Source organism: Cupressus sempervirens, chromosome 3, assembly GCF_028749045.1.
Source record: "Cupressus sempervirens isolate cs-2001-9-10 chromosome 3, ASM2874904v1, whole genome shotgun sequence".
NCBI classification, from domain to species: Eukaryota; Viridiplantae; Streptophyta; class Pinopsida; order Cupressales; family Cupressaceae; genus Cupressus; species Cupressus sempervirens.
In genome coordinates this window covers 544,940,638-544,968,517 of record NC_143120.1, presented here as the reverse complement: position 1 = coordinate 544,968,517, position 27,880 = coordinate 544,940,638, and the positions used below count along the sequence as shown (strand labels likewise).

At 37.9% G+C, this 27,880-nt stretch overlaps 1 protein-coding gene across 2 annotated transcripts in view; it reads left to right on the top strand.

Annotated features, from left to right (window-relative positions):
- LOC149567576 (elongation factor G, mitochondrial-like) overlaps nucleotides 1-27,880 on the top strand; it is a 186,537-nt gene that overhangs the window by 122,337 nt on the left and 36,320 nt on the right. For both annotated transcript variants that reach the window (XM_089820814.1, XM_089820815.1), the window contains exon 19: nucleotides 12,207-12,260. In XM_089820814.1, coding sequence (XP_089676940.1) covers nucleotides 12,207-12,260 — 54 coding nt within the window. The remainder of the gene's footprint in view (nucleotides 1-12,206; nucleotides 12,261-27,880) is intronic.

Below are 27,880 nucleotides of genomic sequence, written 5' to 3'. Positions count from 1 at the left end.
ATGATAACCTTTTTAGACTTAGAATTAGATACCAAGAAAATTATACCTTTATATATGATGAGTTCATTCTCAACTGACTACCTCTCATCATGTGTGGTACCCTCAAACAAGCTAGAAGCCCATGACTCTGAAAATATTTGGCTGTTATGTTCTCCTTCCAATCTGCTGTAATCTCAACCAAAGAAAATAAATGTGGTCTCCTAGACAAAGCATCAACCACTACATTCTTTTTTTCCTTTGACATAAACTATGTCAAAGTCATAGGTCTGCAATTTTTTCACTCATTTATGTTGTCTCTCACTTAAATCTTGCTGGTTTAAAAAATATTAAAGACTTATGATCAGTCTTAATTGTGTAGTTATCTCTCACAAGATATTGTTTAAATTTAACTAGTGTATGCATTATTGCCAACATCTCTTAGTCATAAACTGAATAGCTCCTTTTATTCTCCTCTCAACTTCCTACTTTCATAGACAGCCAAATGTTTATTCTACATTAGGACAATACCTATTTCTTCACCAGATGCATGACATTCAAGCCCAAAAGATTTGTTGAAATCTGGAATTGCCATATCAGGACATGTGCTTATTAAGTTTTTGAATTGACCAAAACATTTCTGTGCTTTTTCAGACCATGCTAAGGCTCCCTTTTTTGTCAAATTTGTCAATGGGGAAGCAACTTGTCAGAAACTTTTCACAAACCTCCTATAGAATCCCGACAATCCAAAAAATTCTTAAGTCGTGATGAGCGTGTAGGAGGTCAGTCCATAATTGCCTTAATTTTTTCATGGTCGACACCAACTTCCTTAAAGCTGATTATATGGCTAAGATATAGCAATTCTGTCAACCCAAATTCACATTTTGATTCTTTAGCATACAAAGACTCCATCTCAATAATACCAAGCACTTCTTCCAAATGTTGCATGCGCTCTTTTCATGCCTCGTTGTATATCAAAAGATCATCAAAAAATATTAGGACAAACTTACATAGCTGCTTGTTAAAAATCTTTTTCATACAAGAGTGGAAAGAAGCTGGAGCATTAGTCAACTCAAAGGCTTGACTAAAAATTTGTAATGATAAAAGCAAAGTGACATTGAAAAGCTGTCTTTTGTACAGTCCCCTCTTAAACTCTAATCTAATGGTAATCTGATCACAAATCTATATTTTTGTAAAGAAACAAGCTCCATGCAACTTATTAATTAATCCATCGATGCAGGGTATTGGATGTCTATTTTTAATTGTTTTACAGTTCCTGCTCAACTTCATGTATTCAATGCACATCCACATTGTCCCATCCTTCTTTTTAACCAAAATCATTGAAGAGGCAAACGTACTCATACTTGGTCTTATATGTCCTATTTCTAACAGCTCCTTAATTGCCTTTTCAATTTCACCATTGTGTCTTTTTGAGTGCATATAAGGAGTTGTTATAATTGGTTATAGTTGGTTTAGCTGCTTTCTTAAGTTCTATTATGTGCTGAATACCCCTGGATCTGGTGGATTTCCATGAGGAATGTCACCAAATAAATAGCTTGTTGTACTTATCCAAGAACACTTTAACATCAAGTTGAAAACTTCTTTTTTGCTGTGCTAAATCAATAGGTATGATAACACTTTTCAGCTGTCCACTCCAATTGATTGTGGCTCATTAATCTTTCCATTCTTTCAAAGGATACTACCTTTGGACCACCATTTTTCATGCCTCTAAGAAGAAGTTACATCCCATCAATGTCAAATTTCATTTTCATAGTTTGCAAGTTCATCCTGAACTCACCAAGTGAATGCAATCACTGAATCCCAAGCACTGCATTTGTGTTGTCAATGCTAATTACATGGAAGTCATCTTTTAATACATACTCGCTCAACTAAATATATAAGTCTGGTATCTTCCTAGTGCAAGTGAGAGTGAAACCATCAGCAACCATGAATCTAAATCCCTCACACTCTTCAGTCCGCAAATCCCTTCTTACCACAACACCTTCATCAATGAAATTGTGGGTTGTGTTGGTATCAATAAGAGTGACTATATGCTGCCCACACAATACAACTTAACTTTGGAAGAGCCTATTGTTTGCAAACTAGTTAATTGTGTAGTGACATTCTTCCTTTCATGTTCTATATCCGAGTCTTCTGATGAAGTATCTTCCTCACCTGTGTCTGATTCAGCTTGTTGTCCAGAATTTTGAAAACTTGATTCGGGGGCTGTAAAGTACTCCAATTGTTCATGAGTTGGGTCCCAAAGGTCTCTGCAGTGAAAACACAATATATTTTTTCTTGGCATGTTTAGTTGATCATCAAGTCTCGGCTGCATGTCTAAATTTTTATGTGAATTCTTTTTGTCTTCTTCCTTTTTTGCGATGGGAAGTCCTTGACTGAAATTGGCTCCTTGAAGTAGATTTGATGGGTTAAAAGATTTAACCCAGTCCCTTAAAGGTTCCATTAACCCATCCATAAAGATTATTACCTGTCTTCTCTTTGAATTATCAGTCACTGATACTGAAAGTTTTTGAAAATCCGCAATGAAGATTTCTACTGAACCCCACTGTTTCAGCTGTGCTAACTCCTTTACATAGAACCCAGGATTCTCAGTGAACTCTGCATAAGATACAATTTGATCATGGCCTAAAGTAATCAGCCCATGATACCACAACTCATGAGCACTTCCTTCCAAATTCAAAGCTGCATAATAAATAGCTTCATCATCAGCCATGGGTTTGAGCTGAAAGTATGTATCTAATATTTGTATCCAATACCTAGCTGTAATGTTTCTTGAGCCATAAACAAAAGGTATGCTGACCTTGCCAACTTTCCTTTGCAAATCTTGATTCTTAAATCTACCACCACCACCCCTATGTGGTTTATTTATTTCTTTGAAAGCTATGTATTCTGAAAGAGGCATTTCAACCTGAAAATCTGCACCCAAAGCTTACGAATCAGTCCAAACCTGTCTTCAAAATTCTTGATCTATTTGTTCATTTTCAGCTGGTGGATTGTTTGCTTGAGTAAATGTGGGCATCAACGGTGTAGAATACGCTGTAAATCCAGAAGCTCCGACCTGCTCATTGCCATTAATGGTTGATGACTATAGTTCGTTTCCATTATTTCCACTGTTAACATTCTGTCCTGCAGTACCCTGATTGCCATTTTCTTGCACTGAGTTAACATTTGAGTCATTTTCTGGTGGGATTGTGGCATGTTCAGCATTTCTTTTTGCATTCTCGCCAACTCCCCTAGTGCATTATCAATACCATTGCTATTGTGAGCATCCCTGTCTTCTAGATGGCTGTAGCTAGTTCTTCGTCCTGGATACCCATTTGTATGCATCCTAGAGTATTTGATGGTTCATATGCTAGCTGCAATTAGCAACACGGCAACTCTGAGTTTGTTGTCCAAGAGATTGATTATAAATGGTGTCTCTTCTTGTAGCTTTGGATATCGTTTGTTATTTCGAACAATCAATATCCCCTCCAGAATCCTAAAGCTTGGAAAATGATGGGTTGGCAATAAATTCTGAGAACTCCCATAATGAGCAGGCTCAACCCAGTAATCTCAGTAATCTCAACAACATCAATTCTCATCTGCATGCAACTCATGGCCTGTGATACAATGATGAATCGATAGTCCTCCGAGAAGCAACTCACAATGACAGGATTTTGAGATTGGCCCTACACAAGAAACTATCGACCTTCCAATTTTAGTAATCTTCAACACTAAAGGAAACACCAGTTTGTCATGTCCCCACTCTAGCTCAGTCTAGCAGAGACATGTGAGTCAGCTTATTATGGGGTCTTGTAGGCTGACAGGGTTGGATAGAGACCCAGTATGGTTATTCAGTGTTGGGGACTTGGTGTTCTGGCAGTTATTGATCAATTGGGAGACGTTCCTTGTTTTTAGGAGACAGTTCCTACATTTATGGGGTTCATTCCTACTTTTTAGGAGGTATGATCATGCACAGGCTTGGGTTTCCATGAGTTTGCTCTTTGGGTTCAGTTTCAGAGGGATAGAGCTTGTTTCCTAAATTTTAGGAGCATCCCTAGATTTTAGGGATAAGAATACCAGTGGATCCTTGATTTCCGACTTCACAGATAGGTGACAGGATGATTTTATGGTTTGTGATGTCAGTTGGGCATTTTGTAGCTATTTGGGTTATATTTTTAATATTTCCTAAGTTAACATTTAATAATTAAATAAGGCTAAGTTAATAGCCATTTTGGAGTAATAAGGGGATTTTTGACCTCATCTAGATGCGTACCCCTTGGTGTGATAGCTCGTTGGAAAGGTCTTGAACTTTTATAAATCTTTCTCTTTGGTCTCAGGGCGATTCAGTGAACGGATTTAATTCTCTGGAGAAAAAGGGTCATTTTTAGTAACATTGCCACTTTAAAATAAGACTTAAATCACTTTTGTAACCCAACGTCTTTTGGAGTCACTTTAGGGTTCGATTTGCTTTGGAAGGGGTTATAAGGAGATGGAGGCGCCATTCCTCATACATCTTATGCATTTTAAAACTTGTTTACAAATTTGCTCTGCTTGGGTGATTTTATTCTGGGACGCAAACCCCAAGGTATTTACTGGCTGGGACGTAACCCTCAACAGTATTGGGTCTTGGAATTTTCAATGGTATCAGCTGTCATCAAGGGAGGAGGATGCCATTTCAGCTTGGGCTTGTAGTATTGTTTAGTTGGGCACGATTATTGGTACATGGGAAAGTGAGCCTTACAGCAGTAGCCGCCATTTGCAGCACTTTGAGATATAGAGAGTCGGTTAATCAACAGCAGACGTATGCATGTTCACAGCCCTTTTCCATTAGCCAGTTTTGGCGTCATTGTTAGGGAAAATGTACTGGATCCTTTATTTGGCTCTATAACTTAGAGATCTGCCTGGTACGATTTGTATCAACTCTGATTTTACTGCATATTGTTATTTATTTTCAGACTCTTTTCATATCATTTGCTCCTTCTCATTTCTATGTTGAATAATCATCAAAAACGCAAAAACAAACAAACTCTTCTGCATTTCGGTCCAGTTCTGCAAGTAAACTTTAATAAACAGGAAAAACAAAATTAAAAGAAAAAAATTAATAAAGCTACAACAGATTAGCAGTAGAGATCCATCAGTGATCTTTCAGTGGTATCAGAGCCTACATCCTGCTAGCCTGTAGGGTTTGTGAGAAATTGTCACAACAGATTTTTGGCATTTGGGTATTGGATAAAAAGTTTTGATAATTCATTTCAGCCTTTGGTTATTGGCTAAAAGTTTTGATAATTCATTTTGGCATCTGGGTATTGGATAAAAGGTTTTGATAATTCATTTCAGCATCTGGGTACTAGCAAATTTTGTTTTTTTTGTTTTTTGGCATTTGGTTACTGGATCAAAAGTGTTGATAATTCATATTAGCATCTGGATAGTCACTAGTTGGTGTATTGAATACAAATCTATGCATCTTGGTGGAGAAATACACAGATTCTATGAGCGCAGGAGAAATTAGTGGCAAGCGGAGGCCACCAGAGACACACAGATACCAACTATGGGTGAGGCACAAGGTGCTGCTGGCGACGGCATGCCTACAGAGGCAGAAGAAAGAGAGATGGTGCGGACCCTATTCGCTACTCAGCCCAGGATCGCTCAGGCTCTAGACAGATTACAGGATACCTTGGAGCGTTTGGAGATGGGTGGACACAGAGGCAGGCAAAGTAGAACAGTTTCAGTGGCTGGTAGTTAGCATAGCCATCAGTCCCATTCTTCAGTTGGGAGCTCCCTTCATTCCAATAGGAGGCATCCCCATCGTACACCTACTACGAATAGGCCATTGCTTCCCCAATTCATACCAAGTGAACGGCCAGCATAGGTGGAACCACCAGAAGTGGGGTTTCAGGAGTCAGTTTTGGCGGCCACAGCTGAGTGGAGAGCTCTACCTCTTGAGGTTAGGGACGGCTTCCCTCTTCCCCAGTATTATGCACAGCGTAGAGATACAAACAGGTTCAGGGGAGATCGTGGTAATAGACTACCACAGCAGCAACATAATTATGACCTCAATAGAGCTACTGGGAAGATTACATTGGCCCCATATAATGGCTTAGGAGACACTAGCGCACGAGCTTGGGTCCACAAGCTAGATATATATCTTTCATTAAGGCCCATGCCTGAGTGTGAGGCTATTCAGTTTGCTGTGTTGCATTTAGAGGGGATTGCCTATGATTGGTGGCACCATGGATTGGTCATCCAGGATCATGCCTTAGTTCACTCCTATGCTGAGTTCACCGAGCGACTCATTGCACAGTTTGACTGTAAGGATACAAAACTTTAGTACAGGGAGTTGGCTCACCTTAAACAAACCGGTCATGCAGAAGCCTATATTAATGAGTTCCAGCATATTGCAATTATGGTACCTGATATGCCCCAGAAACGTAGTGTGATGTTCATTGAGGGTTTGCAGGATAGGCTAAAAGGGTTGGTACGTGCTTTCCAACCAGCTACTCTTAAGGAGGCTATTGATGTGACACTAAGATTGGATACTATTCCCACTTCTTATTAGGCAGATAAGAAACCATTTAGAGATTCACGACCTACATAGAAGGCCAATACGTCACAGAACAAAGGAGGGACCTCATCTAAAACTCCTTGGATGAATCAGGAGACGAGGAATGAATTGAGGAGGAAAAAGTTGTGTTTTTCTGCAAAGAACCATGGGAACCAGGACTCCGTTGCATGGTTAAAGGAAAGGTTCATTTGATTGAGTTGACTTCTGAGTTAGGGGATGAGGAGGTTCCTGATACTGATATTGAGGATAATATAGAGGATGTTGAGCAGTTTCAGACACAGTTGGAGTTAGACACCCCTGAGCCTGTGGCATTAGCTAAAGTAGCTATGGCTACCCTCTCCAGTTATCCTAAGTTTCATGCCTTTCGGTTGAAAGGTACACTTAAGGGTAAGCAGATCACCAGTTTGGTAGACACAGGTGCTACGCATAACTTTATTGATCAGAAATTAGTTGAGAGGCGTGGCTTACAGTACGAGGAGTTTGGTGGTTTTGGAGTGAAGGTGGCTGATGGTGCCTACTTGGGTTGTACCAAACGGATTCCACAACTTAGTATTCAAATGGGAGATTATACTTTGATTGATGACTTCTATGTTCTTTCCATATAAGATTATGATGTGGTTTTGGGCATGCAATGGTTACAAGGTATTGGGCGTTACATTATTGATCACCACCGTATGCAGTTAGAGTTTCTTTCTGGTGGGCAGAAGGTGATTTTGAGAGCAGCGTCAGATGGTGGACCTAGAGAGGTGACTTCTCACAGGATGGAGACCATCCTTAGGCATAATGATGTGCTTTGGGCTACACGCTGTTTGGTTAAATCCAAAACACCCATATCTCAAGATGATCGTGTATTTCATGTGGACATTCAGTCAGTGATGGGTCGTCACAGTAGAGTGTTTGGTGATATACCTCCTAGAGTACTACCAGATAGAGGGTTTGAGCATGGTATAGAGTTGGAGGATGGAGTGAAGCCAATGATTACTACCCCATACCGTCATCCTAGAGCCTATAAGGATGAAATTGAGAAGACTATTCATTCGCTATTGGACATGAGTTTCATTTGGCCTAGTTCCAGCCCCTTTGCTTCTATAATGCTGGTTAAGAAGAAGGATGGGACTCTACGAATGTGTGTAGACTATAGAGCTTTGAACAAGAAGACAATAAAAAACAGATATCCCATTCCGTGCATTGATGAATTGTTAGATGAGTTACATGGGGCTGTCTACTTCTCTAAGATTGATCTTCGTTCAGGCTATCATCAGATACAGGTACGGGCAGAGGATCTACACAAGACTGCCTTCCGTTGTCACTACGGGCACTATGAGTTTCTGGTAATGCCTTTTGGCCTTATCAATGCACCAGCTACTTTCCAGTCCTGTATGAATCATATCTTCAACAAGCAGTTGAGGAGATCGGTTCTAGTGTTTTTTGACGACATATTGATTTACAACAGTACTTGGGAGGACCACCTCAGACATCTCGAGGAGGTACTTAGCATAATGGAGAGTTAGTCTCTATTTGCTAAGTTCTCCATATGTGAGTTTGGATTGAGGGAGGTGTTATATTTGGGTCATGTGATTAGTGCTGAGGGGGTGAAGGTGCATGAAGAGAAGATTCAGACGATTCAGAATTGGCCTGTTTCTCGGAACATTACTAAGTTACGAGGATTCCTTGGAATGTGTGCTTATTATAGAAGATTTGTGAAGGGTTTCTCGCAGCTGGCAGCACCTTTGACAGATCTCACTAAGAAAGGGGCTTTCAGATGGATAGAACAAGCATAGGGGGTCTTTGATAGACTCAAGAAGGTTATGAGTACTTGCCTCGTTTTGGCACTACCTGATTTCTCACAGCCATTTGTCCTAGAGTGTGATGCTTCAGGTTTGGGTATAGGAGCAATGTTGATGCAGAATAGACACCCCATTGCCTATGAGAGCAGGAAGCTGCAAAACAATGAAAAGTTGTACTCTACCTATGATAAAGAAATGATGGCTATTATGCATGCGTTAGCCAAGTTCAGACAGTATCTTGTTGGCAGCAAATTTGTGGTGAGAACAGACCATAACAGTCTGAAGTATTTCCTAAATCAAACAGAGCTCAATGATCGACAACAAAAATGGGTTAGCAAAATTCAGGCTTATGACTTTGATATTGAATTCATAAAGGGGAAGAATAATACTGTGGCTGATGCACTCTCTAGGAAACCTTCATTTGCTGCCCTATGTTCATTGAGCGAGATTTCAGCGGATTGGAAGGCTCAACTTTTAGTTGAGTTCTCCAAAGATCAGTATGCTTGTGAGATCTTGGAAGGGTTGATAGTGGATGACAGATACAGTGTGGTAGATGATATTATCTACTACAAAGGCTGAATTTACCTTGTTCCAAGTTCTCAGTTGAAGGAACAAATTTTGCATGCTCTCCATGATACTCCTACATCAAGACACACAGGATATGGTAATACTTATAGGGTGGTTCGTGAGAGATTCTCTTGGAAGGGTCTCAAAGATGATGTTTTACGCCATGTCCGTGAGTGTATGACTTGTTAGCAGAACAAGTCGGAGCATACCTACCCAGCAGGATTATTGCAGTCATTACCTATACCGGAACAGAAGCGGATGGGGATCTCAATGGATTTCATTACAGGTCTTCCTAGGGTTCAAGGGAAAGATTGCATTTACGTTGTTGTGGATAGGCTAACAAAGTATGCCCACTTCTTTCCAATTGCGTTAGATTTTATAGCATCTCAGGTGATTGAGTTATTCTTCAAAGAGGTGTTTAGACTTCATGGTCTTCCCAAGACCATTGTGAGTGATAGGGACAGCAAATTCATGAGTTCCTTTTGGCAGGAACTTTTTAGGCTAGTAGGTGCTTTGTTGACACCTAGTACTAGTTACCACCCTCAAACTGATGGGCAGACAGAAATAGTCAACAAGTGGGTTGAGGGATATTTGCGTAACTATGTGTCCGGACAGCAAAAAGCATGGGTGCATTGGTTGCATTTGGACGAGTATTGTTATGATACTACGCATCATATGTCCATTGGCATGACGCCTTTCAGAGCTCTCTATGGATATGAGGCATTATCTTTCATTGATTTGGCATTTAGTGACAGTAGAGTACATTTGGCTTAGGATTGGTTACAGGAAAACCAGAATGTCATGAGATCTCTTAGGGAGAATTTACAGTAGGCCCAGAATCAACAAAAGATTTACGCTGACAGGCACAGGATTGAGAGAGCATTTGAGGTGGATGATGTGGTCTTTCTGTGCTTACAACCATATCGGCAGAGCACCCTAAAAAGGGGGGGAGCTGAGAAGCTCAAACCATGTTTTTATGGTCCATACAGGATACTCAGGCGAGTGGGAGAGGTTGCATATGAAGTTGAGTTACCACCTGGCAGCAGAGTTCATTATGTATTTCATGTATCTTGCTTGAAAAAGGCACTTGGACAACATATTACAGTTTCACCCGAGTTACTTCCTATGGATGAGGAAGGTAAATTGATTTTGGTCCTTGATGAGATTCTTGAGGTGAGGGAACAACGGCTGAGAAGTTGGGTGATTCGAGAGTATTTGGTTCGATAGAGAGATCTTCCCATAGAGGATGCCACCTGGGAGGGTGAGAGCATTTTACAGCATCTAGCATTATAGTTGCTTGTGGGCAAGCATCTCCGAGAGGGGAGGACTGTCATGTCCCCACTCTAGCTCAGTCTAGCAGAGACATGCGAGTTAGATTATTATGGGGTCTTGTAGGCTGACAGGGTTGGATAGAGACCCAGTATGGTTATTCAGTGTTGGTGACTTGGTGTTCTGGCGGTTATTGATCAGTTGGGAGACGTTCCTTGTTTTTAGGAGACAATTCCTACATTTATGGGGTTCATTCCTACTTTTTAGGAGGTATGATCATGCACAGGGTTGGGTTTCCATGAGTTTGCTCTTTGGGTTCAGTTTCAAATGGATAGAGCTTGTTTCCTAAATTTTAGTAGCATCCCTAGATTTTAGGGATGAGACTGCCAGTGGATCCTTGATTTCCGACTTCAGTCACACACAGGTGACAGGATGATTTTATGGTTTGTGATGTCAGTTGGGCATTTTGTAGCTATTTGGGTTATATTTTTAATATTTCCTAAGTTAGCATTTAATAATTAAATAAGGCTAAGTTAATAGCCATTTTGGAGTAATAAGGGGATTTTTGACCTCATTTGGATGCGTACCTCTTGGTGTGATAGCTCGTTGGAAAGGTCTTGAACTTTTCTAAATCTTTCTCTTTGGTCTCAGGGCGATTCAGTGAACAGATTTAATTCTATGGAGAAAAAGGGTCATTTTTAGTAACATTGCCACTTTAAAATAAGACTTAAATCACTTTTGTAACCCAACGCCTTTTGGAGTCACTTTAGGGTTCGATTTGCTTTGGAAGGGGTTATAAGGAGATGGAGGCACCATTCCTCATACATCTTATGCATTTTAAAACTTGTTTACAAATTTGCTCTGCTTGGGCGATTTTATTCTGGGACGCAAACCCCAAGGTATTTACTGGCTGGGACGTAACCCTCAGCAGTATTGGGTCTTGAAATTTTCAGTGGTATCAGCTGTCATCAGGGGAGGAGGACGCCATTTCAGCTTGGGCCTGCAGTATTGTTTAGCTGGGCACGATTATTGGTACATGGGAAAGTGAGCCTTTCAGTAGTAGCCGCCATTTGCAGCATTTTGAGATATAGAGAGTCGGTTAATCAGCAGCAGATGTATGCATGTTCACAGTCCTTTTCCATCAGCCAGTTTTGGCGTCATTGTTAGGAAAAATGTATTGGATCCTTTATTTGGCTCTATAACTTAGAGATTTGACTGGTATGATTTGTATCAACTCTAATTTTACTGCATATTGTTTTTTATTTTCAAACTCTTTTCATATCATTTACTCCTCCTTATTTCTATGTTGAATAATCATCAAAAACGCAAAAAAAAACGAACTCTTCTGCATTTTCCTCTAGTTCTGCAAGAAAACTTTAATAAACAGGAAAAACAAAATTAAAGAAAAAAATTAATAAAGCTACAGCAGATTAGCAGCAGAGATCCACCAGGGATCTTTCACAGTTCCTTTGTTGCTAGTTAGTCTTTATGCAAACCATGGGACTTCCTGTAATCAACCTGATAGATTCTGAGCCAATCTTACTGCGAATTCATTCCTACTGTAACTGCACAGCTGTCACTGTTTCTCAAGACATTTCTTGGTATCTCTTTGTATCAGAAACATTCCCTAAGTGCGATTCTATATCAAAGATTGCTATTTTAGAGTTGTCTTTCGAACCCAGAGATAGTTTCCTTCTGAGATATAGAACTAAAACAGATAGAAGTTCATCTGAATTCTACATTGCAAATGAAATTTTATAAGCATTGCATTAGTAAACTATTGTTCATCTGACAAAGTGAAAATTACATAGCAAAAGAGAATGTAACAATTTAGACTTATCAAATGAGCACTGCCTACCCAAGGCTCCTCCCAATTGTTTATAATGCACTTCTCAAGATCACATTAAAGTTAAAATTTATGGTAGTAGAACTTTTGAAGTAGTAGGAATGCAGGGTGAATAAAATATTGCAAGTTCCATTTTAGGGAAAATGTGTACATTTTTGTTGATTCTTCATACGCTAATATTCAGTATGTTTTGTAGGTACCTTTGAACAACATGTTTGGATATTCAACGGCACTCCGGTCCATGACACAGGTATGTAGTGGGAATTGAGATTTCCTAGGTGTTGTATGCACATTCTCATCCAAGTAGAGGTTTTGAGCTATATGTTATAAATTAGACATAAAAACAAATTGTCAAATTCCTATTGGCTGATTCTCAAGATATTTTTGTATGAAACTCCCATTATTGCCCATCTTTTTTAAAATAGTTTTCCAAAACATCTTCTCCTTCTTTTGACAATACAATACGGAAAGCTTCCTGGTAAGCTAGGCTGTTTACTGTAGCTTGTACTGAATTTTTGCAAATCCACTATTGGGATCAGAAATCAAGGTTTCTCCTATTTCCTGTTATGTTTCTTTTTTCTTAACCTCCTATTGTGGTGTTATACATAAGTTGTTTTGAGAGAACTCGATCTCATTATAATATACCAAGGAAATTGACATTGCCATATCTACTAATTTAACTAACCAATACTTTCGTGAGGCTTACATTATCATGTTTACTATTTCTCCTGTTAGATAGTCAACGATTGGCATGAATTTCTGTCTATTGATTTTATAATTCATAATTCATTGACCACAATTTATGCGTATTTGTACTAGTGTCATATTGACTTTTCATTTAACAGGCATTGCAAGTCTTGTAAGGCTGCATTTCTTGTCAATTGGGCAGCTCTACTTCATATGCATGTTAAAATTTTCTAATGTTTATTGCTTTTTGAGACATGAAGAGAGTGCCGACACCCTTCATCCACCAAGATGTCTCTACGCTGTCTATTTTTCGTGTGGCTCTTTTCCTTGTATGCTTGTTGGAGACTGTATTTTAAATACATATTTTCAATTTTTTTGTAGTAGCCGGTTATTGCCTTTTTGTTTTGGTAAAACTTTCTGTTGACTAGAGAAATTCTTCTTGATGGATAATACATTCAGCTCTTGCTCTTCTTTCCACTTTTCTTGCTTTGCTAGGGGATGTTGTTTTTTTGAAATCGATATTCTACAGCAAGCTCTTTTCTTTTGTGTGACAATCTAGTTATTTATGTTGAATGTAGAGACTTCCTCTTCTGACTTTTCAGGGTGATTTTCATGACCTTGTTGATGTTTGGTCAGAACGCTGAAATACATTTGGTTTAGTCTGTTAGACTGAATCTCTCTAAACTTTTAACAGTTTGTAGAAAGGTTATTTATCATATAGTCTCTGACTGATCCTATTGCTTTTAACAAATTTTTCTACACCAAGGCATCTAACCGGTGTTACTTGGGGACTCGCCCCTAGCATAAATTGGCCTGGTCCAAGAAACTCAGAAACACATTCGCTGGCCATCCTATAGTGATGCTTGAGTGTTGATAACATGTTTGACTTCGACTCTCATGTGAAATCTCAATTTAAATAATATAACTCAAACGTTATATGTTAAGGTTCTATAATGTATATAAGCATGCTTTATCCATATATTCATCCCCAAATTTTGGAAATTCAGGGTAATGTAGCTTCTAAGTTTCTAACACATCATTAGGGTTCAATTTCATTTTTTTTGAACTTAAAATTTGCTGTGTAGAAACTGCCCTTGTTTTAATTACCACCTTCCACTTTTTGACCATTGTTTGCAGCTTCATTCATAGTATGGGATCAGATTAGAAATTTTCTTGATTTGGTGCTGAATATGCAATGTCCCTTTTCTGATTTTATATGATATTTCAAGCCTCTAATCAGATCTTTAAGATCAAACAACCAATCTTTCAAAGATCCACCAATTTCTCAATAAACCCCAAATCGGGTATGCCGGAAATAGTGCCAAAAACTTCACAGCTTCACATATTATTAATAAATCTGAAAGTGGAAATTTTTATAAAAATTTCAGCAGCATAACAGCCTACAAAATGACATTTCTAGATCTGTATAACATTTACACAACAGCTCCCAAATGGAGGATAAAAACAATGCTCATCGGGCTCCCGAAAACAACACAGAATAGCTCGAAAACACCACAAAAACACTAATAATTTATCACAGAAGTATAATCACGACCAAATACATATATTCAGCTCTATTTGAACATCTAAAGTCTGAAATACAGCAGCAACCCAAACTGATATGAAATACTCAACCGAAAACACCAAACTCTTACAAAAAACACACCCGAAAACTCACAAATCTGCACTGTTCAGCACAAAGGCAAACTTTGCATGAGCTTGCACATGGAATGGCTTTAAACTCCCATCCATAGCCTTCCTGGAAACCTGAAAACTCCCGTTCTTGGGTCTTCTTCTCCACAGGTTTGGCAGCCTCTGAAGAACAACAAAGCAATGCACAAAAATCCAGTTGTGGAATGAGCCCAAAATGCCTCCAAACCCCTTAAAAGAGGGCATAACCTTAACTCACGTCCAAGAGGGGTTAATGAAACATATTTTAATAATAATTTTCATTTATTAGTCCATTAGCTTCCAAAGATTATCCCCTTTTTCCGAAACTTCACCTTTTTTGGGCCTGCCTGCCTTAGAAAAGATTATTATTTTTAATTATTTGAAAAGGGGACATGACAAGTCCTCCCCTTCCAAATATTGCTTGTCCTCAAGCAATGGCTGAACAATAAACCAATCAATCCACCTAGATCCCAAATGTAGTCATGAACTATACTATTGTCAATTAACACAGGCTCCTGCAATATCCTCTGCAATATAACCAAGAGGAATCCATAATCAAACTGACAATTACTGCTCAACCAAACTCCAAAGTCACAACTTCCACAGTTAGAAACCCACGAGACACAAACTCTTAGAACATCAAAACCCAAGTAAAGTGGACAAATCAAACTACCAACACAGTAAATACCATCAACGCATTCAACTAGCCTATACGGAATGTAAAATCCAACTCTGTAACAATGGCGAACGCTCCCGAATGAAACTGTACCAAGTATGGAGAATCCACACACTGTACAACTCCTACAATCAACACAACTCTGCAGATCACCGGCCATTGTCTCATAACCATAACTCCCATGCACCCTTGATGGTGAAAAGCCATCACAAGATAAACAACAAGAAATGGAACCCAAACCAAATTTGCCTGCCATCAATTCCTCAACACAAGGATCAAATGCTAACTGATGTACATACCTTGCAATATAATGTTGATAAAAAAAACCAACCTCAGTCAACAGCTCACCATGAACAAGTGATACAACCCAGTGTGACTGATCACCAACTAAGTCAGGAGATGTCATAGCCAAAGGAGTAGAATCAATAACAACGCTCACTGAAGCATCACTCCAAAACTCCTGCTCTAAGTCATGTATTATCAAGCTGTCAACTGTAGAACCGATCGCCATGTCGTGCCCATCACAACTCTCATCTCAAGGCGTCAAACTATCCCATAACTGATGATAAGCACTAGGAACCAAAGTACATCTCTGTATCATCATCTCATCAACATGGTCATCAAAGGTGAATTGATGAGCATACCTCACAATGTAATGTTGATAGAATGCACCAATCTCAGTCAGTGGCTCAGACTGCAATCCAAATGTAACTAACTGCAATTGATCACTAACCAAGTTGGAACTGACTACTACCTCTGAAGACATCACCAAGGGAGTAGTATTACTAGTAAGAACCATGCCAACTGTCGGCTCACCAACATCACACATGGTCTTTGATACAACATCTCTAATTTTCGTGCCATTAGTACTAGAGGTCACCACCATATCAGGCATACCACAACAATCTGTTGCAGCACCCAACTCAACTGAACCTGACTTTAGTGGGGATGAACCCGATATGCCAATGTTAGTATCAAGGATGGATGCATCCCCATCTCCACTATCTTTGACAATCTCGACCATGGACATCCTCAGATCACCAGACACCATAGCTTGTGACTGTACAGAATCTGGTAAAGACTATAGTTGCTCTAACTCCATGATCACCTTAGCCAAATGAAACTGTGATTCCTTGAAAGCCAACTGTGTCCTCTCAAGAATCTCAGAAGTCACCTCAAGTTGCTGAGTAAGCTCACTCACCTCATCTTCCTTGGCCAACAATGCATCGTATGGTGTACTGCCCCACTCCATAAGATAATCTCTATCAGCTACCAACTGCATATAATCCTGTCTCAGAATCCGGAAAGCCTCCCATAAAGAGTGGAACTCTGTCAAGGAAAGATAACAGCCTCCCTTCTCATCACTAGTAGGAGAACCCCATCCATAAACTGCTAACAATTGACGAACAACATCGAAATGTTGGCAAGCAATACCAATATCTCACTCACTAACTCTCAACTGACTAGACACATGATGGCACTGGCTAGACTGTATCCTACAAACCTCCTCTGATGCATTATCTAAAGGAGTATCCTCAAGGTTACTGGTCTCTAGAGTATTACCATCCATATCATGTGAATCAACTCCAAAGCTCATATCAACATATGGAGTATCAAAAACTGTAGCACTGCTATCCAACTCCTCTGTACCAAAAGAAACCACCAAGGAAACTAAGTCTTCAAAACTACCCACTGCATCCTCTTGGATGTCATCAATGCCACTATGATCCTGAGACTCATCTGTACACACTGCCAAATATGAAAGATCATCAACACATTCCAGCAAAAATGGTCGACTGGATATATGAACAAAGCGCAACACTGGTGTATAAAAACTAATACCAACATCGGATAAGCTCCTGGCACAAGAAAAGACAACACCGTGCAATCTTCTAATCAAATCCATGATAGCACCCAAACAATCACTGCTACCAAAAAGTGTTAAAGATTTCCAGTCAACTGAATCCCAAATGCCAATATAACAATCTCGAGTCCATATCCGTAAACTATAATCAGCTGGTAACTCAAGCAAACTCCTCACCTGAGTAATATGACCAATACCAACTAATTCCACATACCTGTCTAACATTGTCCCTATATCCTGGATGTGAATGCAAGATGAACTCGCAACATTATCAATGACCACATATGATCTACCATTCGCAGAAAGCTGAGTATCAGGAGTGCAAGATGAAACTAAACTCAATTCCATGCCATGCTTATCCCCATGTCTCTCCCAGTCTTGTAATGCCAATGGAGTATTCACCAAAGAAGCTTGAGTGTCCTCAAGCTCGTGAGAAAGCCTGTCAACTTCCTCCTCCTTCCTCCTCAAGACATCTGAATAGTCTCCAACAAGGCTAAGAAGATGGTCACGATCTGATAGAAGATGTAAATAACTCAACTTCATCGTTTCCATTCCTTCCCTAATGTAAGTCAACACAAGAAGACTTTGCCTGAACTCCCTTATGTCTACCCTATAACTGAATCATTCGAATGTGATCCTCTATCATATCCCGCATCTTGTCAGGATGAGATAATGAAGTCACAATACTATCTTTTTTCACCTTCAGCTGGCTGGACAAATCATGTGAAGTACTACCTGCCTCAACCTCATGCGATGAAGCATCTAATTGTGCCTGGTACTCTTTCTCAGCAAAGTCATGAATGCTCAATATCTGCTCATCTCTATCGGGTATCTCACCATCATGCACAACAACATCCTCATAATCATCATCTAAACCCACTACCTCTTGTGGCAGAGTAGAATCTGAGACCTCTGCCTGGCTATAAGCTAGTTTCTCAAACTCCTCATGCAAGTTCTTGGTAATTGTGTCATCTGCCCTGTGAGAAAATCTGCCAAATAGAAATCTAGTCAACTTATCCACCTTAGTTGGGTCGGACAACATGTCATTCATCATACGGTGGTGCTCAACCAACTGTTCAGACATGTCATGGCTTATTTTCCTAAGTTTATCTCGAATATCTAAATAACCATCCTTTCTACTGTTCTGACTCTGGATATCAATTGTCCAAGATCGTGTCCTCTGAGACTCTGTACTATACCTGTCCATTCTGGATAAAGTAGAGTGTAACCCCAATAGGTTATAACTTCTTCAAATACCAAGAACTAACATGCAAATGATTAGAAGTAGCATGCAACCATAGATTTTTGACATGCAGCTGATTAGAAGCAACATGCAACCACCAAATTCACCAAGAAGTAACATGCAAATGATTAGAAGTAGCATGCAACCATAGATTTTGACATGCAAGATTTGGGTAGTTGTTAAAACTGACATGCAAACTTCTACAAACCCTCAGGTTGGCAAGATCATAGCTCTGATACCACTGCAATGTCCCTTTTCTGATTTTATATGATATTTCAAGCCTCTAATCAGATCTTTAAGATCAAATAACCAATCTTTCAAAGATCCACCAATTTCTCAATAAACCCCAAATCGGGTATGCTGGAAATAGTGCCAAAAACTTCACAGCTTCACATATTATTAATAAATCTGAAAGTGAAAATTTTTACAGAAATTTCAGCAGCATAACAGCCTACAAAATGACATTTCTAGATTTGTATAACATTTACACAATAGCTCCCAAACGGAGGATAAAAACAATGCTCATCAGGCTCCCGAAAACAACACAGAATAGCTCAGAAACACTACAAAAACACTAATAATTTATCACAGAAGTATAATCACGACCAAATACATATATTCAGCTCTATTTGAACATCTAAAAGTCTGAAATACAGTAGCAATCCAAACTGATATGAAATACTCAACCGAAAACACCAAACTCTTACAAAAAACACACCCGAAAACTCACAAATTTGCACTGTTCAACACAAAGGCAAACTCTGCATGAGCTTGCACATGGAATGGCTTTAAACTCCCGTCCATAGCCTTCTTGGAAACTTGCAAACTCTTGTTCTTGGGTCTCCTTCTCCACAGGTTTGGCAGCCTCTGAAGAACAACAAAGCAATGCGCAAAAATCCAGTTGTGGAATGAGCCCAAAATGCCTCCAAACCCCTTAAAAGAGGGCATAACCCTAACTCACATCCAAGAAGGGTTAATGAAACATATTTTAATAATAATTTTCATTTATTAGTTCATTAGCTTCCAAAGATTATCCCCTTTTTCCGAAACTTCACCTTTTTTGGGCCTGCCTGTCTTAGAAAAGATTATTATTTTTAATTATTTGAAAAGGGGACATGATAGAATACCAACAAAGAGTATCCCTTAAATTATCTCAATTGAGGGATGTTTTGTGCAGTTAGCATCTCCATATAGTTATAATCTTTTAATGACCTTAGTTTTTGTCTTTTCTAATATTTTAATTCTTCAAACATGGCATTGTCCCTTTTTTTTTTCATTCTCTTGGTTTTGTGGGGTATTGGTAATGACAATTTTCCAAGGTTGCCTGGAGATAGGGAGATGTGGAGTTCTCTTGTACCGGTACTGGTACCAATAAATATTTTTTGATTTGGTGCTGAAAACCAATGGAGAGTATCCCTTAAACTATCTCAATTGATAGAAATTTTGTGCAGTTAGCATCTCCATATAATTATAATCTTTTAATGACCTTAGTTTCTGTCTTCTTGAAAATTTTAGTTCTTCAAACATGGCATTGTCTTTTTTTTATGATTCTGTTGGTTCTGGGGGGGATTGGTTATGACAATTTTTCAAAGTAACCTTAGTGCTGTTTTTCCAAAAATAGGAGACGGTGGTACTTGGAGACGGCAATTTTTTTAATATAATTTCTAAGAAATATCATACATTCATAACATAGTGCTTTGAAAATAAGAACAACAGAAACTTATAAGTATGAACGTTGCTTAGTAGTAAATAGTAATGTCATTAATATAGAGTCAAATAGTTCAAAACTCACATTGAATATCACATAGTCATATCTGATTTCTGACTATGGCATATGACCATCATCATATCAGATTAATAATCGCTGAGATTATCATTATATATTGAAGTTCAAAATTTAAAAATATATAGTTTGATGCTAAATGGCCGATACACAAACAAAAAACTCATGGCTGTAAAAAAAAATTCAGAAATCTATCTTACACCATCTACCTTGCACGGCTGTGATCATTAAAATGAGGGTCAAAATCATAAAATGATTTAGTGTCGTATTTTAAATTTGTTTTTTAATCAGGGGATGGGCAAGAGACTTCATTTTTTGGAATCACAGACTTGGATTCTTCGGGAGACTTTGCCATGAAGTCTCCAGCCATTTTGAAGACTGCAGAGACGTGAAAAGTCTCGGAGATGGGTTTGGATGGGGGTGTTAATGTTAGTGTAGTTTCAGTCAGATAAAATGCACTGAAGGTATTTTTATATATATTAAATACTTTGTAAATATATGAGATATATACTTAATTCATTTTGTGTGTGTGTGTGTGTGTGTATCTTACTCTTAATTGTGACAATAAGCAAATGTTATTGATAACTAATAAGAGTTAAAGAGACATGTCTCAATGGAGACATGCCTCTTAAAACCATATACATATGCTTTGAGAAGGTAACTTGAAACACACATAAAATCTACAAGTGCTATTAGAAACTACAAAAAACAACAAAACGATCCTACTTTAACATGGTATTAGAGCCAGGTTTGCAAATGTAAGAAAACAAGAAGTACTGGTAGATATTAAGTTTAGAGGGGAGCATGTTAATGGAACATAGAGTTATCACGTCAAACAGATATAGTAGAAGTCAGCATGGATATATATCAGATATTTTGATAGTGTCAGCACTCAAATGACAAATCTTTTTAATTTGAAGGACAACTGGAATTATTCTATCATCTATTATGGGATATGCAATGATGAATAAACATACAGCTGCAGTAATGAAAGATTGAAACCACCAAATGATTTTTAAAAGTGCTGCGAGTAGGTATTTGATCAATGATAGATGCGTATGTGATTTCCTAAGCAAAATTTATGGGCCATGACTTTGATACAAATTTCCTCTATTTCAATTATGACACACTTGCATCATTCAACAGATTCTCTCCCTGCATCAGGCTTCATGTGGGGTGATGGAACCCAAAAAATTTTCAATCAATTTAAACAATAATAGTCTTGAAGAGAGTGTTTTATAGAGCGGAGAAAATGATAAACGAGGCTATATATGAGAAATGTCATTACCAACGTTCATAGCTTGATAAAAAAGTGTTGAATTGGCTGCCATCAGAGACCCAGGCTTTTACACAGTTTTCTGGAAGATATAATGGTGCTCAGCATGCCTTTAATAGTGAAGAGATGAATCCTACAGTTATCACAAGAAATTATCATCACCGTTTGCCAACAACTGAAGAATAGGTCGAGGATCATGTCTGATGTAGCCTGTACACTTCCTTGTATTGCTAATGGTGTACTAGAAGTAATGAAGGCAGGACTTTTAATCTTTGTAGTTAGAAAATACATATAACCACCATCTGGTTGTAGACTAAGCAATACTATAATCAGAATGTTCATCAAGCTATACAGGTACATCAGTGATTCTCTATGAGGCTGATAAATGAGAATTTGTATTTAGAAATACATATGAAAGGGCCTCACTGGATAACAAACGAATGTGTAATATACAGCAGATGAATTGATGTATACATGAATACAACAAATAATGCACAGTTGCAGTCGTAGCCAAAATAGTGCAATGAAGTCAAAATCTCGATAACAAATTTATCTTTTGAAATATTGGATTCCATTGGCAACAAATTTTATGCACAGATTCTGTCAATTGATTCAGAAACCAAAAGAGTAGTGCTGTATAGTATCAAGAGACATTGTAATGATGAACGAACGGTGTCAAGACCCTGTTCTGGGAGTATCCTGAGGTGTGTCTGAAGGTTCACACTGCAACATAAGATGACATTTATTGCCGGCTATAAAGCTGTATTGCATTTACATGGTGGACGTTAATGTTTCAATTAGTGTCTCCAATATTGGAAGGTTTATCCTCCACAATGTAGGTAGGACGGTTGCAATTAGAATCTACCAGCAGTTGCAGGTTGGATGTGTGGCCCAGATGGTGTCAACGTGACTGCTGGACAACAACTGAATCAAGCAGCACAATGGATTTTTTCTCAGGAGACTTTGCCGCCCGTTTCTGTAGAAGCCAGCGGATTTTTGCATATTGATTAATGTTTGATGGACTTATATCTAACGTTTTTCTGTATTCGTTGCAGGTTTAATGCACCGTCACGGCAAGAGGAGCACACAAAGCCTATAACGATCATTTGTATAAAGCCATATGCATGTGGAGGAGGTATTGTTTTGAGCGGATAAGGAGTAGGAGTTGCATTTGAAGAAACTCGAGCCGCATAGACCTCTCGATGTACACCATTTGTGATGTGCAGAAGTTGTGAGCCGACGATAATGGTTTAAGAAGATTAAATACAGTCAAGTTACTCCTACACTGATGTATTCTGGGTCGCCTCAGGTTCAGCACTTGTGAGGTGCACATCTATACGGAAGGGGGAGAGTTCGAATGGCAGGAGTTTTTGTTTGTCTTATAGCTTAATTCAGGCTGGAATTTAAGTTTATCTTTATGCAAAAAATGCGCCAGTTATCAATTGGTTATTTGTTATGAAAAGACGCACTGTTTTAGAAAGGCATAGTGCCTTTTCGCGTTGTATAAATAACAGGATGTAAAATCAAAATGGGACAGACGACATATATTATTGAAAACTCCCTGCATATTTATTGAAAAGCATACATATTATCAAATTTCTTCCAAGGGGAATTTTGAGGACTTGAACAAAGCCAAGGAAATAGTGATTTTTGTGTTTAAATCTGGATATTGTGAGGACTAATATGTATTGAATTGAATATCACAGGCCTGAAGTCTTCAGTACAATCTGTCCTACAAATAAACCAGTAAGAGATTTATTTGTTGTAGAGTTAAATTGCATGTATTCCCGTCCTTTATGGTTCATCTATTTATTTGTCTTTAATTTATTAATTTGATTGGAACATTAAATTGTTTGATGCTGTTCAAATTCGATTAATACAAATAATACAGAATATCATCTCTTCTCTATTATTTGTATCTACTACGTCCACATGATGGTTAAAAACGTAATAGACTAATTTGAATATGCTGAAATATAACAGTTTGTGGCATCGAATTAATTAAATTATTAGCAAATAGTATACCATCATTACTGTAAAGTTGTATGTAAGAAATGTATGTTGACTCTATTACCCAACTAGAATCAGGCACTGGTCATAACCCTGCTCTTAAATTCTGAATCTAACGCTGGCATTTCCTCATCTTTTTTCTTAGAGAATCTAATTTCACTTTGTAATTCATTTTAATTTTTATTTCAGCAAAATATAATTCTACTAAGCAGTCCAAATTTGAAGTTACTTACAAATATAAAAGTTTTCTTTAACGCTTGCCAGTTGAAGGAATTTGTTTTGCAATCCGCTATAGTACATCTTGCATCCGAGTTTTGAATTGGGTAAACAGGCCCTGGTCTAGCGGAACCTAAAGCGCAGAGATTTTTCTTGTTACGTTGGCCAAAATTAGGTAGATACCCAGCATCGAGCAGGCAAGGCTTGTAGGTTTCTAACCAGTGATTTTGATAACCAACATGGGGTGCTTCAAAGTTTTTGTGATTGCTAAAAATCTGATGTTTTCTAAATAACTTGTGTCTCTCCTTTGCATCTATATGTACTTGGCTGTGTAAAGGAAGTCTGGATTGAGTGCATTTCATCATATTCAATTGATGTGCTTAGTGTTGATAAGGAAGTCGTGGCCTTCTAAACTGTCACATTTGGAGCTTTTAGTGACAATATTGCGGGAACACCTTTCCCTACATACCCAAATATATGGTTAGAAGATTATCTTCATGCGTATGTGTTATGGTAATTTTAAGACTGCTTTATATCACAAAGGAGAATCTACAAGTTGATCGGATCAATCAAGACCTATTAATGTTGAATGAAGGTATTATCGATGATTCTTGAATCAAATATCAATGATACACAAAATTGTTAGAAAGTAACTATTGAAAGACATGGGTATCAAAAGAATGGAGGAGTACAATACTCTCATGGAGAGGAGTCAATATTGCCAAGGAAGGAAATGAATTGAGAGAAAATTTCAAATAGTGTGAGGATACAATAGGCAGATAATAGTAATAATCCAAATTTAGACAATAATGTAGTGGAAGAGATCTTGAGAACACTTTGTCTTCTATCCTTGATCATGGCAAAGTTGAACCCAACAATTCATTGAAGCCAGAGCTCATAGCAACGATACTGTTAACCCTAGTCCACCGTGCATAGTAGTCCACATAACTCATACCTCATCTACTTCCATTGGTACAATGGCAGTAAATGCTAGTTTACTCAATTATGTCTCTAGAAGGGCATCGGGCATGGCTTCGGGTACACATGTAGCCATGGATAAGGTCTGGGAGAAAAACAAGTATCTATTATCAAATATTTTAATGGGCATGGCCCAGACAATAGCCCATGGTGTTGACGTCATTCTCTCTTAGCGAATTCTTTGTGCCTTTCTATGTAGACCCTATTGTCGTGGATCTATTTACTGTAGTGCAAAAGGTCATTTTTCATTTCATACTTCACTAGCAACAACAATCCTGAATAATCTAGTCTTTCAAATGAGGCATCATGGACCATGACTGTGAGTGTCAACACAATGTGTAGGAGTTTCATTGCAACTGTTCAATTGGGTGACAAGAATGTCTTCAACAAATGTGAGATTACAAAGCATAAAGACAATCATCATTATTGACATGATAAGCATCTGGTTATCATCAAATATTTCTACCTATTACATTTTGGAGAGTATCATTTTAAAGAAGTTGAATGGTCATAACTACCAAAAAGATGATTTAAATAACTATGAAGTGTTTAAGAGGTAACAACTAAATAATTGTGGTAACAACCATACAATAAACAAAGACAAATGATCTATAATTAGAAAGGGCAGCGATTGGCATAATAATTGTTATCATGGAGAGGGCTGATTTGTAAGGGTTGATTATGTAATCAAGATGATGCAATAGTTCAATATGACAAGGTAGATAAGGGAGACCAAATATATCCGCTCAAGCAGATTACATTATTTGATAAATAAATATGGTTTCCTTATGAAGCGCCCGATAAGAGTACAACAGGTTACCACGATTGGTGCAAATACAACAGGTTACCACGAATGGTGCAAATATTTTATATCACTTATCAGAAATATCATTGTCAGTAGAAGCATAAGAAGCTATTGATATATTTGTGAACAAGATATTGCTATTATTCAAACTCTTTTAAGTATGAGTCTATAAAAGAAGTCTCTTATGCTTGAATTTAGTGAAATTGGTGGCGAATTCTATAGGAGCGAAGATGGGACATTGTTGGCTCACCTCTAATGTTAAATTGTTGGTATAAGCAATATGAATTCAGATTTTGGCTTAAAAACTTATTTTATACACGTGTTTAAGAATGGTCATCGACAATTCCCTTGAAGAACAAGTTTTGTCTTTATTTGCTACATCTGATTTCTATTGGGCTGATAGACTATCATAAGTATTAAAGCACTAGTTTATCTAAAAATACTTTGATCAAGATCGTGTTTAGATGGGTCGTCAAACTCCACAATCACCGTATACTTTGAAACATTTTGATCTATGCAATGTGAGAAATTTTTTTCAAAGATGAGTGGGAATTTTACATTGTGAGGGGCAATAATAATCAATATTTTATTCCCATTTGAACCATCCTTAGAGGGGAGCAAATCATAAGAAGTGTCTCTCAAACAATCTAGGAGTATGTTTACTTCACAAATAAAGTCCTTCAAAAACTTTCATGATGATAGATGAGGATTTATTAAATTATTTGACAAAATGCTTTTATGGAGGTGTATTCTAACTCGATACATATGGACATTCAATAGAGAAACTTGCATCACACATGTTGACGTTCAGATAAGTATTTTCCTTGAGCATTACATTTATCTGATAAGTAGGAGATGATTTCCACAGCTAGTCAAATTGTGATGTGAATATCAGGATTTAACTATGTGATTTTGAGTCAAACTCGATGACCCATGTTTCATGAGTAGTGATTCAACATGAATCCATCTCTCATGAGAATAAATGGAACACTTAGCACTCATTGGATCTAGGTGATGCTCACAGGGGTGAAGCACCGAGACCTCCCGATGGGTGACCTCCCGGGAAGTCTCGGTGCTTCACCCCTGTGAGCATCACCTAGATCCAATGAGTGCTAAGTGTTCCATTTATTCTCATGAGAGATGGATTCATGTTGAATCACTACTCATGAAACATGGGTCATCGAGTTTGACTCAAAATCACATAGTTAAATCCTGATATTCACATCACAATTACATTTATCTACTCGTAGTCTCTCTTATTTGTAATTCTATATATACTATAAGAGCAATTTGCCTTGATCATTTTCCTTTGCCTTTGAAGATGTTCTTGCAGAAAAAGAAAGTTGATACTTTACACATGCTACCAAATATTAGGTAGACCCAATCTTATGACAGTAGCTCCAAAAAAGTTTTGAACTAGAATTCCTTAGTTATCTGATGATCATGCTGGAGTGAGGCCCTTGAATAAAATATCTTTGATGATTGAGATTATGAAGTATCCTTCTATATCAAGAGGTATTATGACAATTTATTAGAGACAATCTTGGACAAAGAGAGGGAGCAGATAGAAGATATGCCTTAGTCAAACTTTTAATGATCTCGTTCATATTGATTTAGTGGGAGTAGACCATGTTGTAATGGATTATCTAGTAATTAGAAACTATAACAATTAAAGGACTATGATTCATGAGATAAAGTTTCTTGTATGTAGGCTAGAAGGCCTTATGCAATCAGGATACCTATTGAACTAGGGAAGCATGATACAGCTTGTTGCCATGAGGTTAGAAGGATGATAACAGATCAGAGGGAGTCTGACACTTCATCGGAGACAACCTTGTACAAAGAGGTTAGAAAAGTTGCTATCAGACTAAGAGGGAGTTTTGACACTTTATTAGTCACCTTGACAAGGAGGTCAAAAGTTTAGTGTTTCTTTGAGAAGAAGAATTCCCAAGCGCAATCCTTTGTAATACATTTTTGTTTATGAGAGATAAGTTTGAGGTGAAAACCTTATTCTCTAATATGTTTTAGGGTGGATGTCATGACAACAACCGTGGTAACTTCATGTGAACTTTTGATGTCATGTGTGTATGGGCATTTCCCCTGTATACATCATGAGGAAGTGACGACATCCAAATGATTATCACTTGTATTTGCACAAGTTGTTGGAAGGAGACGATCTTGCAATAACTTAAATCATGATATACAGTTTATGTAAATGTTGAAATAGATCATGAAAGGTCATATCTTGTAAATCAACAACTAAGTGTTAGATGTCATTCAATTGATGGTGTATGAGTTGTTTGTATAGATATATGATAGGTATTTGGTGAGTATCATGCCTTGATATTTTGATAGGCCATTACTTAGAGTAATTGGTGAATATCATGTGTTCATAATTTGATAGGCCAATACTCATGTTACCTAATATGATATCAAAATAGTATCTGGCAAATATCATGTGTTGATATTCTGATAGGCCAATACTCATATGATATCATATAATGGAAGTCTTCGGATCAAAGATTTCCTTGATGTGTCATTACTGAATATTGCCAATGGTGTAATATTCACCCAAATGTTTATCCTCCCTAAGAGGGAGTGTTAATGTTCTTGTAGTTTTAGTTGGATAAAATGCACTGAAAATATTTGTATATATATTAA